Consider the following 16,336-nt stretch of genomic DNA (forward strand, 5'->3'; position numbering starts at 1 on the left):
TTTGAAAATTAACCCAAAAGCCCAGTCATCTCTTAAGACGAAGGAACCAGAGCGGAGACAAAAAAAGAAGCCAGATACTCTAACGGCGAACTCGGATGTTGATGCGTTCATGGTCGCGCCCAATTTGGAAAACAAAAACAAAAGGAAAGAGAAATTTCATTTTCTAGACTCGAAAGTTATGGAAATATCTTAATTAGACCTCCTTAAAAAATATCCAAAATTGGACTTTTGTACCAATTTTGGACCAAAATACCCTCAATTCAAAATAAAACATCTCCTTCTCTTTCCTCTCTTTCATTCTCACTCTCACTTTCTCTCACTTGCTCTCCACACCAAAGAACACCAAATCCGACGTGAGCCCCCATTCCGATGCCCAACCACACCAAATCCGAAAAGTTCCGACGCCCACCACACGAAATTCGACCGAAACCACCATAAATCCGACCTCCATCAAGGTTTCAAGCTCTCAAACTTCCATACCTCAAAATGACAAAAAAAAAAGTTAGATTTTTTTTAATGGTTTTTTCATGGTTTGATTATAGGATTGATAGGATACAAGATTTGAGTGCTTATTAGTTATTTTAGGTTGATTTGAATGAGATTTGGAGGTGAAATTTTTTTTAAAAAAAAATATGGGAATTCCGATGAAGACCATCGAATCCGATGGATTCCGATTCCGATGGTCTTCATCGGAAATTTCCGACATGTTCCGATTGGATCCGATGGATTTCGACACGTTCCGACGAGTTCCGATGGTTTGAGAATCCGACGAGTTCCGATGTGTTTGAATTATTATTTTTTTTAATAATTTAATATAAATAAAAAGAGTTTTTTATTTTTTATTTATGAACAAAATATACTAATAATTAGTTTTTTTTTCTAATTAATAATTAGTCGTTTTTTTTATTATGAACAACATAATTAGTTGTTTTTTCTTATGAATGATTAGTTGTTTTTTTTTTTAAATTATGAACAACATAATTAGTTGTTTTTTCTAATTAATGATTAGTTGGTTTTTTTTATTATGAACAACATACTAATAATTAGTTGGTTTTTTTTAATTATGAACAACATAATTAGTTGTTTTTCTAATGAATGATTAGTTGTTTTTTTTAATTATGAACAACATAATTAGTTGTTTTTTTAATATGAACAACATACTAATAATTAGTTGTTTTTTTTAATTATGAACAACATAATTAGTTGTTTTTTCTAATGAATGATTAGTTGTTTTTTTTTTAATTATGAACAACATAATTAGTTGTTTTTTCTAATTAATGATTAGTTATTAGTTATTTAAGGTTGGTTTGAATGAGATTTGGATAACTTCTAGGGGTTGTGACAACTTCGACCCCGCCTTTCAATTTTTGGCACGCAGTGACCTCGTATTTTGATAATTGTACATATTTTAAGTTGCCACGTCATTAATTTTTGGATGAAATGGTTGAAAAATGGACAGAAGGACGACTGTTGGCTAACGGCCACTAATATGAGGTGACCGCATGCCAAAAAATGAAAGGTGGAGTCGAGGTTGTCACAAATTTTAAGTAGCTCTATGTTGATCCCTCTACATAATTATATGGTTCTTATGATGCTGATATAATTATTGACTTTTTGTTTTAAACAATAATTATTGACTGTTTATTTAAAGAAACCAACCTCTCATATATGTATATATATACACTTTTAGCTATGAATTTATATGGTTTTTTTGTGTAGCTGTTTTTCATATATGAGGAAGTCCTAAACAGCTTTGTTCATTACTCTCTGAAGGTAAATATCTATCGAGGAACGATATCTGCTTACCTTAGCAATGTCGCAAAGAATGAGGCTGTTCTAAAACAGGCGATATACAAGGACATCAACAAGCGCTGGCGGGATCGGCATACCCAGCTTAAGGTTTTGAAACAATATTTCAAAGAATAAATATGGTTTTGAAACAATATTTCAAAGAATAAATATGGTTTTGAAACAATATTTCAAAGAATAAATATTTAGCATTTTCGATTTTACTCTTGGAATAAACATATTGTGAACTAAACTTATTTGACAGACTTTTGAGATGGCTATCAAGGACATGGAATACTACCGCGACTCGCTCAATAGGTAACCCTGAACCTTTTAACTCTAATTTCGGTGCCTTCGTTCTCAAGTAAGCTCTCGTATTTTCTCCTTAGGGCACTCTCGATATACCTCACTAGTAAGATGGAAATTATCAACAAGATTATCATTACGCTGTGGCGGCGTATATACACAAAAGTAGATATAGATTCCATAAAGATCGATTCTGATTTCAAAGGGGCCAGGACTCGTTCTTACAGTTACAAGGTGCATTGCTTTACGACCGTGTTATTTTTCTTCTTCTTTTCATTGCCTTCATTTCTTGTTTCTTTCTCTGTCCCTTCACTCTGACACTCTACCGTGTTCGTATTGCACTCTCCATAGGTTCTTATGGAGAATTATGATACTGAGCTTGAAATGAGAGGAAGATGTAGCGCTGGCCAAAAGGCGAGGGACATATTCTTTTTACGCTAATATGATTTCTCAGAAGTTTATATTATCGGGGTTTTATGATAATAAGTAGATACGCAATGATTAGTACAGATTACTTAAGAGGATATACTAGTCTATAGATTAATCGAAAGAGGAAGGATGAAAAAGAAATTCGATATCATGACAATCTTCTGAGAGATTATAGGGAGGGAAAACTTTCGAAATCTATTGTTGTGATTCCCTCGTGTATATCAGTTTGTATCATTATGTCAGACAAAGATCTAAGCGTGGTCAGGTTTTATATTTCAAGTTATATATAGCTTCTCTGGTCATAAGGCTCGCTTTGGCGGATACATTTTGCTCGAAGTGCGGAATACTAGCCCTAGACGAACCCACCACAAACATGGACGATCCCAATGCTCAGAGTCTTGCCACATCACTTGGCAGGTAACCAACGTGCACGACAAAGCTTAGTGTATCTGCTCTGTGTATTGATCTTAATCGGTTATTTTGTGTTTATAGGATAATAGAGGATAGAAAATGCCAGGAAAATTTTCAGCTGATTGTGATTACTCACGACAAGCGCTTGGTTGACTTACTCGCTAGACAGGAGTACGCCGAAAAGTACTATCTCATAAAAAAGAATGAAGAGTACTATTTCGTTTCACAAAGAATATTTGTTTATATCAATTTTTTTTATTTAATTTTTTTTTTTATGTATTACTGAGGTTTTTTTTTCTTTTTGTTTTTCAGGGGGCACACCATAATTGAACAGAAGATAATTCCAAAATCTGCAACAAATTTTGAATGATGTATTTTTGAAGGGAAAATCAAACTATTCAATATATGACAAACGGTTTAGGCAGTTCCTTCTATCAACAATGATATCTTCTTGTCCGCCACTCAGTAATTTTTATCGGAACTTTATCGGCGTTTTCTTTTGATTGGCTTTCCTCGCCAAAAAATCAAGATTAATGGGAAAAAAAACACTTCTTCTTATAAGAAACGAAAATAGACATTCGAATGAATAGAGCGGCTTCAATCCATGAAAAAGGAGTCTCGTATCTAATGAGTTGTCCCCTATTTAAGGTCCATTTTTTAAATGTTTATATGTAATTTTTTCAATAGTTGTTGAATTTACTAAAATACCCTCTTAAAATACGATAAATTATAATAAAAAAAAGTTCATTAGGTATATAGTCAAATTAAACTTTTACTTTTACAAAATAACCGACCATTTATACATCTTAAGTAAATAGACAGTACATTTTATTTACAAGCGTATATTTAAAAAAAAAAGCATTCAAGTCCCGGTACTATAGATAAAAAGCCTTAAAAAATTCAGCCTTCCAAGTCCCGGAACTACAGCAAAAAAGCCTTAACTCAGCCTTCCAACTCCCGGTACTATAGCAAGAAGGTCTTAAAATCCTAAGGTCTTAAAATCCTTCTGCGCCCAGTAGTATATCAACAAAAGATTTGATCTTTCTAACTGTTATTTCTCCGTATTTTAGGCATTCCTGTAAAACCATCAAACTTACTAGATTTTTTATACGCCTCTTTACATCGGAATCCAGAACCGTACCGAGACGTGGACGGCGACGGCGACAAACCGGTGCATCTAAAAAAATTCAGATATACACAAATTGCAAACATCAAAATATTTGAAGAGAGAAAATCCATGAATGGTATGAACAAAACCTTGTGGCGTCTGCAAATCAGGCAGGGTCTCAGTCCCGAGCTCAAGCTCATGGTTCGCTACAAGGTCAGACAGGGTCTCAGTCTCGGGCTAATGGTATTGCAGAGTAGTGGAGCCACGATCGAAAAATTCAAATATTTAAGGAGAAAATGAATAGTAAAAAGAAAACCTTGTGACGTGTGCAGAGTAACGCTACAAATGGAGTCTCAAACTCCAGCTCATGCTCCGTGTTTTGACAAGTAGAGTGTAAAGGTTCAGAAGCGGCGCCACGGTCGACAAGTGCCATATCTAGTATTCAAACATCATAAATTCAAATCTACACATCATATCTAGTATTAAAAAGACCTGTTTGCGGAGTAGCGGCTACATGCTCATGCGCAGGCTCATGCTCGTCATCGAAATTACGATCGGCAGCTACATGCTCAGGTACATGCTCAGGTTCTTGCACCTCATCTATTTATTACAAAAAAAACATAAATATGAATGTTTCAAAAAACTAGCAAGTCAAATGAAACAAATTAATATGGCTTACCCGGCCATACACACGTATCGTGTCTTCCTTCCTAGCTAGCAAGAAATGGCTTATAAGGTCCAAATTCCAGCCAATCTCTGGAATTCGAACCGCTCCTTTTGAATTGTCTCTTTGAGCGAAGGAAGCTCATGAAATGGTCCAACAAAAGCTTCATGCCCAAACTGTTGTGGAGCTAGCTCGGGTTGATAGTGTGCAACTTTGTGGAATGTAATCAAACAGGTCCGGGAGGTGCGTATAGCCAGCTGCCTCCTATACCTCTCCGGAATGAAACCATTAGGCAGAACTGCGTAAGACTGCCAATCAATGGCCTGAAAGTATAAATTACAAATATCATTAGTCACAACATAACATAATTGCTTAAGCATAGTAATTCGCAATAAATAAATAAATTTGTTAATACAAGTTACCTCAGCGGTGAGATGATTTATGTATTCCTGTAGAGTACCAACATTAGCGCAATCTTTCATTTTCTTCTCAAAAATACCCGCCACACTACGAAAAAGAGGAAACTTGATATTTCTCATCGTGAGTATGGAAGCAGGGTCTCTTCTGCCAGTTAACATGAAATTCGCCATCGTAGGTATGCGGATTAAAAATAATGCCTGCAAAAATAACAATAATAATCGTTACTTAACTCTATTACAATTAAATATTAAAAGTGACAAAGTCAAACAATACTTACTATAAGGGAATAAGTAAACCCCGATAGCACAGTGACCCCCCCCCCCCCCCCCCCCCCCCCCCCCCCATTCGCAAGTTTTGCTAGCGAATCATTCAGATGCGCTAGCATTGCAGCACCCCATGCGTACGTGTCGATGCTTGAAACATCGACGATGAGCGGCAAATACTTCGGATTGCACAATGACTTCGTCTTGTCACAATCCATGACAGAAGATATGATTGCCAATATGTAAGCACGTGTTGTCAATGGTGCCCACAAGAAGAGTTGTAATCTTTATATTGTACATTTGATGTAATAAAGTCTCATGAAGACTCTTGCTTGTAATTGCTTATTCATTAATAAAGTTGAAACGTTCATTCAATCTTCTTTGTCTGAAGCTTTATGATAAAACATTAGTCTTTAGTCCATAAACAAACTAAACAACTTACGAAGAGACAAATGTAGATTTGCATGAACAAACTCTTCGTAGTTTGCTTAAAACGATATATTCGCAATCTAAGGATCAAAGGACTATTGACCTCAGTATGATTGTTAGAAGAATCTATGATGTCTGGTTATGAGGCATTGAGAGTTGGAGACTCTATAGTTCTTCTAGGTACCTTCCGAAGGTACTGAATTGACAAGTGCACTTCTAGAGACAAGATAAGAAAAAAACCATTTAACCTCTTACGTCTCGAAGTCACTACGTATGAATTGCATCGTGCTTACCTTAATCCTGAAATGAGACATGTCATTTCACACCTTAGTATTCTCATTTGAGAAAGTCAGAGTTCGGACTCATTATGTGATTCCGAACAAGGCCTATTGGTGAAGTACTAAGTTGTGAGAATGTCATGAGTAACTTTGTGAAGTTCTCATAGATATGAAATTCATGTACAAGATTGCTGAAATGCAATGTATATCACCTCATGCTTTGTTCCTTGGAGTGTGAATAAATGAACTGGCCAGTGTCCAAATTGAGTCTTGACTCTTTTGGATGAAACAATGTGACTTGTTAGCTCCTCGTCAATACATTGTTTCTAACTTATTCACAAGCGACAAAGGAGTTGAGGAAATAACAGCTAGAAGGGTAAAATGGTAATTTTGTAAATCCCGACTAGCTGATGATATTCATGAAGGGTAAACACTGATAATATTTTGTGGATCCACTCATTACAATTAGGTTGAATTCTTGAGTAGAAAATAAATTCATTTGAACCGAGAGATTTTCAGTGTCAACTCTTTAGTGGAGTCAGTTGACATTAAGCTAAACTTGGAAAAGGTTTTTGAACTTTCGAGTCCAAGTGTTTAGCTCAAGCTTTGTTCATTTGGATCCATGAGGTCACTGTCACAAATCATATCGAGTAGGAATAGTTAAACTAGAAGCTAAGTCAAAACAAGAACGAGACAAGTTTTACGAAAATTGTCAAAAGGGTATTTCTGTCCTTTTGGACATATGACGAAATGGATGTCAATAAATTTTTTGACAAGGTCATTTGATGACAAATGAAACTTAAAACACTCAGCCATTAATAGTTTATTGGGCCTTGAGGATTAATTTCATTTCATAGAATTTTACTTGAAAATTCTTAATGGGTTTTTCTTATGTTGTCATGAACAAATGAAGAAACATCTAAAAACTCCTTCTAGAAGCTCAAATTTCGTCCAACCCAAGGAAAATAAGGCTGAATTTCGTTCATGCCATAGTGGGAAAGAGAGTTTATTTTGTGCATTAATATATGAAGATACTTGCCAAAAGAAAAAAGAGGAAACAAATTTCCTCTAGAAGGAAAGTGCAATTTCGGCCAACTAAGAGAGAAAGAAAATGAGGAAACAAATCCAAAGGCTTCTAGAAGCTCATTTGGACGTGCAAGGGGTATGAGGAAACTACCTTTTCAAGGTAATCCTCCTCCTATAAATACCCCACCTCATTTCTCTCATTTCATTCATTCCACATAAGTTAGAGATTGAGAGCTTCTCTCTCTAGACCTTGTGGCCGATCCTCTCACTCTCTCTAGTTATTTCTGGTTTTTGTTTTGGCACATAGGTCCACATTTGACCTAGTGTTTTAGCTCTTCGACTCTAAGACTTGTTCTTGAGTCGTCGTGTTTAAAAGTGCCCACACACTAATTACTTTCTTTCTCGAGTGATTCTTGTGATAGAAACTTTCATGGTTGCTCGAGTTCCCGATGAAAGAATAGAGACGTGCTGCGAGGGGAGACGAACGTTTCAACCTTCCAAAGGCTTCTCAACGTTCAAGCTTCTAAAAAGGTTAGTAAACATTTATGCTCATAATAGTTTTTATTTACATGTGCTTGCTCTTTGTCTAGGTTAGTAAAATCGTTTTACTTGTCAAAAGAAAATTCTTAAAATTCCGCCGCTTACCGAAGCTTTAAACTTTTTCTTAAACCCTGGATCAATTCCAACAGCACAGACATAAAATATGAATTCTTGGTGCTCTGTGTCTATTTCTTCGGGGACTTTTTCGAAGTTATCCTTCAGCCACCTAAACTGGATCCTAGAACCAGTTAGGGTACTGGGAGCTTTGCATAGGCAGTCCACAAACACCTAGGAGGCATCGCTCTGCGAACTGTAATCTGTACCTGTTACAGGCTTGCCACTGATTGGTAGCCCGGTGATGTACAAAACATCTTCTAAACTATAAATTAGTTTAGAAGCACCGGGTCCTACACTGAATGTATAACCAATCCTCTCAAACTTGGTTATGATGGCTTTTATTAGTTGGATCGGTGGCCTAATGATCTTCCCATGAAGATCAACGAACGGTCCAAAGCAAGTTTCTTTGATTGCGTTGGACACTTTTGGATCGACCTTCCACTCTGTCAGAAGGTTTATCCTTTGGGCCGTCGATTTCTGCAATTAAGTATTCAACCCAAGAAAATAAATTTTTGAAAAAAAAAAACTTACCAAACTCATATCATCGCCCACACGTCCGCCTGTACAAATACAAATAGCAAAAAACACTCAGAAGATGATCCATCTTGGTAATGACAAGCTTAAATTACTTCATAAAAATATCAAAACTCAAAAGGTATTCAGTCCCTCACCTTGAACCGCGTCCATAGCTCTGAGAAGAAAGTGACAGTTTCATGTTCATAGAAACACAAGTTACGACTACTTATTTCATGTCTAAAGAAAAATCCAAATTTCATAATCTAAAAGTAATCAAACATGAGCACAGAATTTTCAACAGCAAATGGAAAGATAAGATCGTTGAGATAGGAGAAGGTGCTGAAGATAAGACCGTCGAGAAGAAGAAAAATCTGAACGGAAATTCCAAATTTTAATTATGTAATGAAAACAAATTTTAATTTCAAACAAACAATCAACAACAACAAAAATGACATACACAGAGAGGTGACGATGGCTGACGGGAAGGGAAGATAACTACTTGACCGCTTCTATAATGGATCGGCGAAAAAAGTCAATAATGAAAAAACTCACTGATTCAAAATTAAACATTTCTTACTCTTCTATTGCAGGATAAAAGTATTGATGTGTTGGTTATATAGCAAAAGAAAAAAAAATCAAACCAAATCGAAACAGAGAAAGAGGAAAAGTGCAGAAAACAAAAATTGATAAGGGTTTAGAATGATAAGTGCTGTGTTCAAAACACTCTTAAGCACTAAACAACTATCAGATTAAATCAATTGAATCAACAATCACTAAACATTACAGTTGCATAATACAATCAGCATCAGATTTCCAATTACAACTTGCTTCACAAAATCTACAAGATCATCTTCGAATAGCAAAAGAAAAACTCTTAATAAAATTTACGAATATAATCATCTATTAAATGTTTCTACACAGAGACGAGGAAACAAGAGACGTCCAGTCACAAAAGCAATGTAAAAGAATCACAATAACAACAAGAACCACAAATGCAAACCTAACTAAATCCCAGGGACTCAATAGTGACTGAAATTTGAGATATGCAATAAATGAAGAAACTTTTATTCTGGCTAAGACTTGATACACAACACAAACTAAAATGTTTCTTTTTCTTCCTGAAATCAACTATCGCATTTACAATAACAATTATCTTCCATAAAATCAACCTAATCGACAATCGCAAATGATAAAACTGTGAACTAGTACGGTTGCATTATAAATCAATTAATTCTATTGCAGGATATCTGTAACACAATTTGATATTTCCCAACTTTCAGAGACAAACACACGTACTAAATTGTATAAATCATGAGAAATACTTGCCCAAACAAAACACGTCAATTCATAACTAGCCTCAACAAACAAATTATTCTACACCAAAAAAAAAAAATAATCTTATCAAAGTCACTGAACCCACCCAATTCCACAACAAATTAAATATTGGCAAACCCTACCCAATATATCCACACATTCACATAAACATATTACTCGGCATAAAAAAACTGACCTTTGGGGCGGAGAAAGAGAAAATCAGTGTTTGGAGACGACGAAACCAGGGCGAGAGAAGACAGAGACCCGTTTGGAGAGAGAGAGGGGCTGTTTTTTTTTTCTTCGCAGAGAGCTGGAGATTGGGGGAGAAGAACAGCGGAGAGAGGGTTTGGTTTGCGCGGGTTTGATGGTTCGCGTGCAGGGAAGAAGAGAGAATACCGCCCAATTTGAATTGAGTTTTGTTTTTTTTTTTCTTCTTTTTAGATGATGGGTATATAGGTAAATTTATTTATTTATTTAATTTTTTTTCCGGATGTGGGCTGAAAAAGTGTAAGCAATGGTGTCAATACATTGACAAATGTCAACACAGTAAAAAAGATGTAAAACTCACCATATTTTAATACATACTAGTATTGACCGTGTGGCACGGTAAATATTTGAATTTAGTATAAATATAACAAAAAAATTATAAGATTATATATATTTGTAAAAAATATTTATAACATCATAATAACTAATTGTATCGTGATAGGTAGAAAGATAAAGGTGTAAATTAACTAATAATTGAGTTCTTGTAATGCTTTTTAAGTTATTAAACATTATTTAGTATATTAAAAAAAGCGAAATTTGTTGTCACTAGTCCATTCTATACAACTTATTAGACATCTAACCCAAATTTTATTTTATTAAGAAAATAGTCAATTGTGTAGGTTAATTAATTAACTTAATTAGGTTAATTAATTTACTTTGGTCTGACCATTTTTTTAAGTAAATTAATTAACTTAACTAAGTTAATTGATTTCTCTAAACTGGATCATAGAACCAGTTTTTCAGTGTTGTTTCTAAGGGTGAACCACAAACGAAAAAGTAAGAACAACACGGCAATGGAGCATTCAAGAGTGATGTATGAAGCGTTGATTATTTTGCAAAAATAAAAATTTAAGTTGGTTATATACCTAATGGACTTTTTTTTATTATAACTTATCCCATAACTAGTCTAAAAAACGCGATACGCGCGAGTGAATAATTTTTTTTTTTATTAATTTTTAATATAAATGAAAGAAAATAAGGAGCAGTGTGCCGAAGAGTTTTTAATTTCATAAAATTGAGATTAACAAAATTATAATAATAATTGGAATAGCACATTCACTAATTATTGAATAATCTTTTGATGCGGTCTTTCTTTTTTCATTTAAGAATCAAGCTCGTTTTTTCCGTGCATCTGCCGAATGCCCGAGTTCTTAAAAATTTAGTGTAAACTATGAAAAAAGAAGGCAAGATATGAATATCAAATATTTCAAACATACCTACAACCACATTTGTTTTAGAGACGACCAATTCCTCCATCATCGATCACAACAATGGAACAAGTAAAATTAACAAAAGACAAGGTATATAAAATTTCAAGACAAAAATATTAGAAACCTAGAACAAAAGTCTAAAACAGCTGAGATTATGAAAACATTCATCAATTTAGGGGAACAGTGTCCCATCATCTTCTAACATAACCTTTAAGATGCCCCACGTTTCCTTATCTGCTTCAGATTTGTAGACAACACAAGATGAATAAGAAAGCATGTACATAAGATGACAAATGGATAATTTACACGTATTTTGCGGAGAAAAATCGAAGAGATCCATATTCGGACGGGAAATCTTACTCAGACTCTTGCAATTTCTTCTCGCATAAGGTCTTCAGTAGAGACCTTTCTCCATTCTGTATCGCAACATCAAATTCCAACGTACGACTCACCAAACTCTGTTCTGTGAATATGTTGTGTACAAAAACCTGCATAATAGCAGTCACTTAGCATAAAGCTCTATAATATTATACATGAATGGAACCAGCAAAACGCATACCTCTGAGCTAGATGGCTTTCCATCAACAGACGACTTAGGGTTGAATGATACAAGCTCTCCCCCAAATCCAAAAGATACACCCACCGGCCGCTTGTACCATTTTGGAGCTTTCAGATTTGCTATAGAGAGATGATAAACATCGTAAATTTACTTCGTAAAACAAGTGGTAAAATAGGCAACTATAAAACACAACAAAAAAAGCATCGCTCTGCGCACTGTAATCTGTACCTGTTACAGGCTTGCCACTGGTTGGTAGCCCGGTGATGTACAAAACATCTTCTAAACTATAAATTAGTTTAGAAGCATCGGGTCCTACACTGAATGTATAACCAATCCTCTCAAACTTGGTTATGATGGCTTTTATTAGTTGGATCGGTTGCCTAATGATCTTCCCATGAAGATCAACGAACGGTCCAAAGCAAGTTTCTTTGATTGCGTTGGACACTTTTGGATCGACCTTCCACTCTGTCAGAAGGTTTATCCTTTGGGCCGTCGATTTCTGCAATTAAGTATTCAGGCCAAGAAAATAAATTTTTGAAAAAAAAAACTTACCAAACTCATATCATCGCCCACGCGTCCGCCTGTACAAATACAAATAGCAAAAAACACTCAGAAGATTATCCAACTTGGTAATGACAAGCTTAAATTACTTCATAAAAAGATCAAAACTCAAAAGGTATTCAGTCACTCACCTTGAACCGCGTCCATAGCTCTGAGAAGAAAGTGACAGTTTCATGTTCATAGAAACACAAGTTACTACTACTTATTTCATGTCTAAAGAAAAATCCAAATTTCATAATCTAAAAGTAATCAAACATGAGCACAAATTTTTCAACAGCAAATGGAAAGATGACATACACAAAGATCGTTGAGAGAGTAGAAGGTGCTGAAGATAAGACCCTCGAGAAGAAGAAAAATCTGAACGGAAATTCCAAATTTTAATTATGTAATGAAAACAAATTTTAATTTCAAACAAACAATCAACAACAACAAAAATGACATACACAGAGAGGTGACGATGGCTGACGGGAAGGGAAGATAACTACTTGACCGCTTCTATAATGGATCGGCGAAAAAAGTCAATAATGAAAAAACTCACTGATTCAAAATTAACCATTTCTTACTCTTCTATTGCAGGATAAAAGTATTGATGTGTTGGTTATATAGCAAAAGAAAAAAAAAATCAAACCAAATCGAAACAGAGAAAGAGGAAAAGTGCAGAAAACAAAAATTGATAAGGGTTTAGAATGATAAGTGCTGTGTTCAAAACACTCTTAAGCACTAAACAACTATCAGATTAAATCAATTGAATCAACAATCACTAAACATTACAGTTGCATAATACAATCAGCATCAGATTTCCAATTACAACCTGCTTCACAAAATCTACAAGATCATCTTCGAATCGCAAAAGAAAAACTCTTAATAAAATTTACGAATATAATCATCTATTAAATGTTTCTACACAGAGACGAGGAAACAAGAGACGTCCAGTCACAAAAGCAATGTAAAAGAATCACAATAACAACAAGAACCACAAATGCAAACCTAACTAAATCCCAGGGACTCAATAGTGACTGAAATTTGAGATATGCAATAAATGAAGAAACTTTTATTCTGGCTAAGACTTGATAAACAGCACAAACTAAAAGGTTTCTTTTTCTTCCTGAAATCAACAATCGCATTTACAATAACAATTATCTTCCATAAAATCAACCTAATCGACAATCGCAAATGATAAAACTGTGAACTAGTACGGTTGCATTATAAATCAATTAATTCTATTGCAGGATATCTGTAACACAATTTGATATTTCCCAACTTTCAGAGACAAACACACGTACTAAATTGTATAAATCATGAGAAATACTTGCCCAAACAAAACACGTCAATTCATAACTAGCCTCAATAAACAAATTATTCTACACCAAAAAAAAATAATCGTATCAAAGTCACTGAACCCACCCAATTCCACAGCAAATTAAATATTGGCAAACCCTACCCAATATATCCACACATTCACATAAACATATTACTCGGCATAAAAAAAACGAAGGAAGAGGAAGAGAAAAAGGTAGTAGAAGTGGGTATCGAACGAAGGAAGAGGAAGAGAAAAAGGTAGTAGAAGTGGGAAGGTCGATCGACAGAGAAAGAGCGAGAGAGCGTGAGATTTTATCTGCATCTGTATTTTTTGTTAAAAAATTGTTTTTTTAGAAAAAAAAATCGCAGAAGTGGGAAGGTCAAGGGGCAAGGAATTCGAGCAGAGAAGATAGACAGGCAAGGAAAGTGAAGACCAAAACGGAGCCACGTGTCGCGCAGAGGAGGGAGCTATTTAGCCACGTGTCGTGCAGAAAAGGGGGCCACGTGGCAGCCTCTTGATCCATACCTCCATAATAAGAATCAACCACTTCAAACGGCTAGTAAATTCAAAAAATAAATAGGAAAAAATAAAAGGAAAATATTTATGTCAGGGTTGTGAATTAAAAGAGACTCGACACCTCTGCCAAACACGTAACCGTCTCTCTCAGTCCTCATTCCCTCGCTCTCTCCGTCGTCGTCCGCCGCGTCTCTGCCGTCCCTCCGCCTACAGGTTTGTCTCTCTCTATCACTCATCTTTCCCTCTATCTATTTCCTTTGGTCTCTTACAGTCTCTTTGCCTCTGAGAAAAATTAGGGGTTTTTTCTTCTAGAGTGAATGAGGGAGTGGGTGTGACCGTGTGGTTGTGTGCTTCTCTGTTTGGGTGCATTTGATGTATTGTTGAAAGAGTTATCTCTAGAAACTATGTATTTTCTTTTTAAACTATGAAGTGTGAAGATCAGAGAATGAGAGAAAGGAGAGATGAAGATTGACTGAAAGATTTAATATACAACTGTTTGAATAAATACCTAAGACAAGATTAGATCACAACCGTTGATGTATAACAACTTAATCTAACGGTGTGGAGTAATCTTTATTCTCTTATTGTTTGGTCCGATTAGGATTTTAAATTTTGGGGCTTTTGGATTTTGAACGTAAATCGTGAAATTGATGTTTGAATATTTCAATTTGAGGTTGAGGTTTGGTTGTTACGTGTTCAATTGATTGATTTCATGGAATACGTGTTCAATTTGTGACTTTTGGATTGATTTCATTGATCTTCCCAGCTCCACGCCGTCTTTCAGTCCGGTCATCGTTCGCCGTCTACCTTTCCCGTCGGCATCGTCGCCTCTCTGTGTATGTCATTTTTGCTGTTGTTGATTGTTTGTTTGTAGTTAAAATTTGTTTTCATTCCATAATTGAATTTTGGAATTTCCGTTCAGATTTTTGTTCTTCTTGACGGTCTTATCTTCAGCACCTTCTCCTCGCTCAACGATCTCTGTGTATGTCATTTTTCCATTTTCTGTTGAAAATTCTGTGCTCGTGTTTGATTATTTTTAGATTATGAAATTGGGATTTTTCTTTAGACATGAAATTGGTAGTCGTAACTTCTGTTTATCAACATGAAATTGGTAGTTGCTTTTCCAAACAATTGACTTTTGCTCAACAGCCCAAAGGAGAATAGCTTCCAAACAATCTGAGACCTGGATATTGTCTCTCACAATGAAGAACAGAATAATTAATTGCAGAGAAGATAGATTCCGAAACAAAAAATCATTAAAGCATTATATTATTCGCTGAATAAATCATTTATGGTATTTGTTTAATTGAAAATAAACGAAGTGTGCTAACAGTTAATTTCTCATTAGTTTTCTATTCAACATTTCAGCATAATGGCCAGAGGAATTTCCCCTGAAGAAACACAATTCACAGTGAAAAATTGTAGCTGTGATTACGAAGCTGCATTATTTATTAACAGTGGTAATTTATTTTATCATTGCGGGTACAACGCGTGCAACTTCCTCGAGCGCTGGTGTGGAATAGACGATATTACATTTGTTAATGTAACATGTAATAAATGCCATGTTAAAGCCCATGTGCGCATTAGTAAGACATCTAGAAATCCTGGAAAACTTTATTATAAATGTCCTAATGGTAATAAGTGTTGGGGGGATAAATCAGGGCGTGATAAGCCACAGGAGCGATACTGCCTTCGAGTATTCTGAGCGACCTCACCGTCATCTTCCGCAAGCGACCTCACCGTCTTCTTCCGCAAGAAACCTCACCGTCCAAGAGTTAGAACAACAAATCGCTGAACTGTCTTCGATAGTGAAACATTTGTTGATTTTTTTTTTTTTTTGGGGTAGTGAATTCCTGGTTTTTGTCAGAACATCTTTAATGAAGGTATGTATGATGTTTTTTATGGTTTCGGTATGAATTGTGTTGGGTTTATTAATTTCTTTGTTAAAGTAATGCGTTTCCATATTGACAAATTATTTCAATGATATGCAGGATTTTTAAAACCGTCAGCTACGTTATGGTGAAAAAAAAAATCTTCCGAGAATACTTGGAATGATTGCTTCGCCAATTAAATCCAGAGGTGATGTACTAGTGACAGTTTAACTTATGAATTCAAACAATTTAAGTGCCGTCCTTGAGCTCGTTGCCAGAGTAAGGCATGGAAAAGACATCTATGTCATGAAATAAGTCTCCCAGAGCTTGTCGTCGTCGTCGTCTTTGAGCTCATCCGCCTTGAGCTTAAGCCCAAGCCGATGAGTTAAAGGAGATTGAGAATAAGAGGAAGAAGATGCCTCGAGCTCGTCGTCGTCATCCT

The 16,336-nt window shown here is 35.4% G+C and overlaps 3 protein-coding genes across 5 annotated transcripts; 2 read left to right on the plus strand and 1 right to left on the minus strand.

Annotated features, from left to right (window-relative positions):
• Positions 1-1,374: 1,374 nt before the first annotated feature.
• Positions 1,375-3,202, plus strand: LOC149394052 (DNA repair protein RAD50-like). The gene is made up of 5 exons (XM_089617491.1): positions 1,375-1,530; positions 1,774-1,899; positions 2,054-2,106; positions 2,178-2,940; positions 3,016-3,202. The coding sequence occupies exons 1-4, from the start codon at positions 1,513-1,515 to the stop codon at positions 2,410-2,412; spliced, it is 432 nt and encodes a 143-aa protein (XP_089473617.1). The 5' UTR covers positions 1,375-1,512; the 3' UTR covers positions 2,413-2,940; positions 3,016-3,202.
• Positions 3,203-3,664: 462 nt separating this feature from the next.
• LOC149394053 (uncharacterized) lies at positions 3,665-12,923 on the minus strand. Of its 3 annotated transcripts, XM_089616686.1 has the most exons (9): positions 12,651-12,923; positions 12,505-12,564; positions 12,339-12,358; positions 12,199-12,227; positions 5,129-5,323; positions 4,722-5,029; positions 4,535-4,642; positions 4,192-4,477; positions 3,665-4,111 (listed from the first exon to the last, which is right to left on the minus strand). In XM_089616686.1, the coding sequence occupies exons 3-6, from the start codon at positions 12,352-12,354 to the stop codon at positions 4,772-4,774; spliced, it is 498 nt and encodes a 165-aa protein (XP_089472812.1). In that variant the 5' UTR covers positions 12,355-12,358; positions 12,505-12,564; positions 12,651-12,923; the 3' UTR covers positions 3,665-4,111; positions 4,192-4,477; positions 4,535-4,642; positions 4,722-4,771. The 3 variants fall into 3 exon arrangements, with proteins under 3 accessions (XP_089472812.1, XP_089472810.1, XP_089472811.1); XM_089616684.1 differs by lacking the exons at positions 12,505-12,564; positions 12,651-12,923 and having other exon boundaries at positions 12,339-12,480; XM_089616685.1 differs by lacking the exons at positions 12,199-12,227; positions 12,339-12,358; positions 12,505-12,564; positions 12,651-12,923 and adding exons at positions 8,311-8,339; positions 8,451-8,513.
• Positions 12,924-14,133: 1,210 nt separating this feature from the next.
• On the plus strand, positions 14,134-15,974 carry LOC149394054 (uncharacterized). The gene is made up of 4 exons (XM_089616689.1): positions 14,134-14,236; positions 14,790-14,859; positions 14,946-15,005; positions 15,392-15,974. Exon 4 carries the CDS (start codon positions 15,396-15,398, stop codon positions 15,726-15,728), a length of 333 nt encoding a protein of 110 aa, XP_089472815.1. The 5' UTR covers positions 14,134-14,236; positions 14,790-14,859; positions 14,946-15,005; positions 15,392-15,395; the 3' UTR covers positions 15,729-15,974.
• The last annotated feature ends 362 nt before the right edge of the window (positions 15,975-16,336 follow it).

Source organism: Urtica dioica, chromosome 6 (genome assembly GCF_054948205.1).
Source record: "Urtica dioica subsp. dioica isolate 48M chromosome 6, U.dioica_male_clone48M_v1_H2, whole genome shotgun sequence".
Taxonomy (NCBI): domain Eukaryota; kingdom Viridiplantae; phylum Streptophyta; class Magnoliopsida; order Rosales; family Urticaceae; genus Urtica; species Urtica dioica.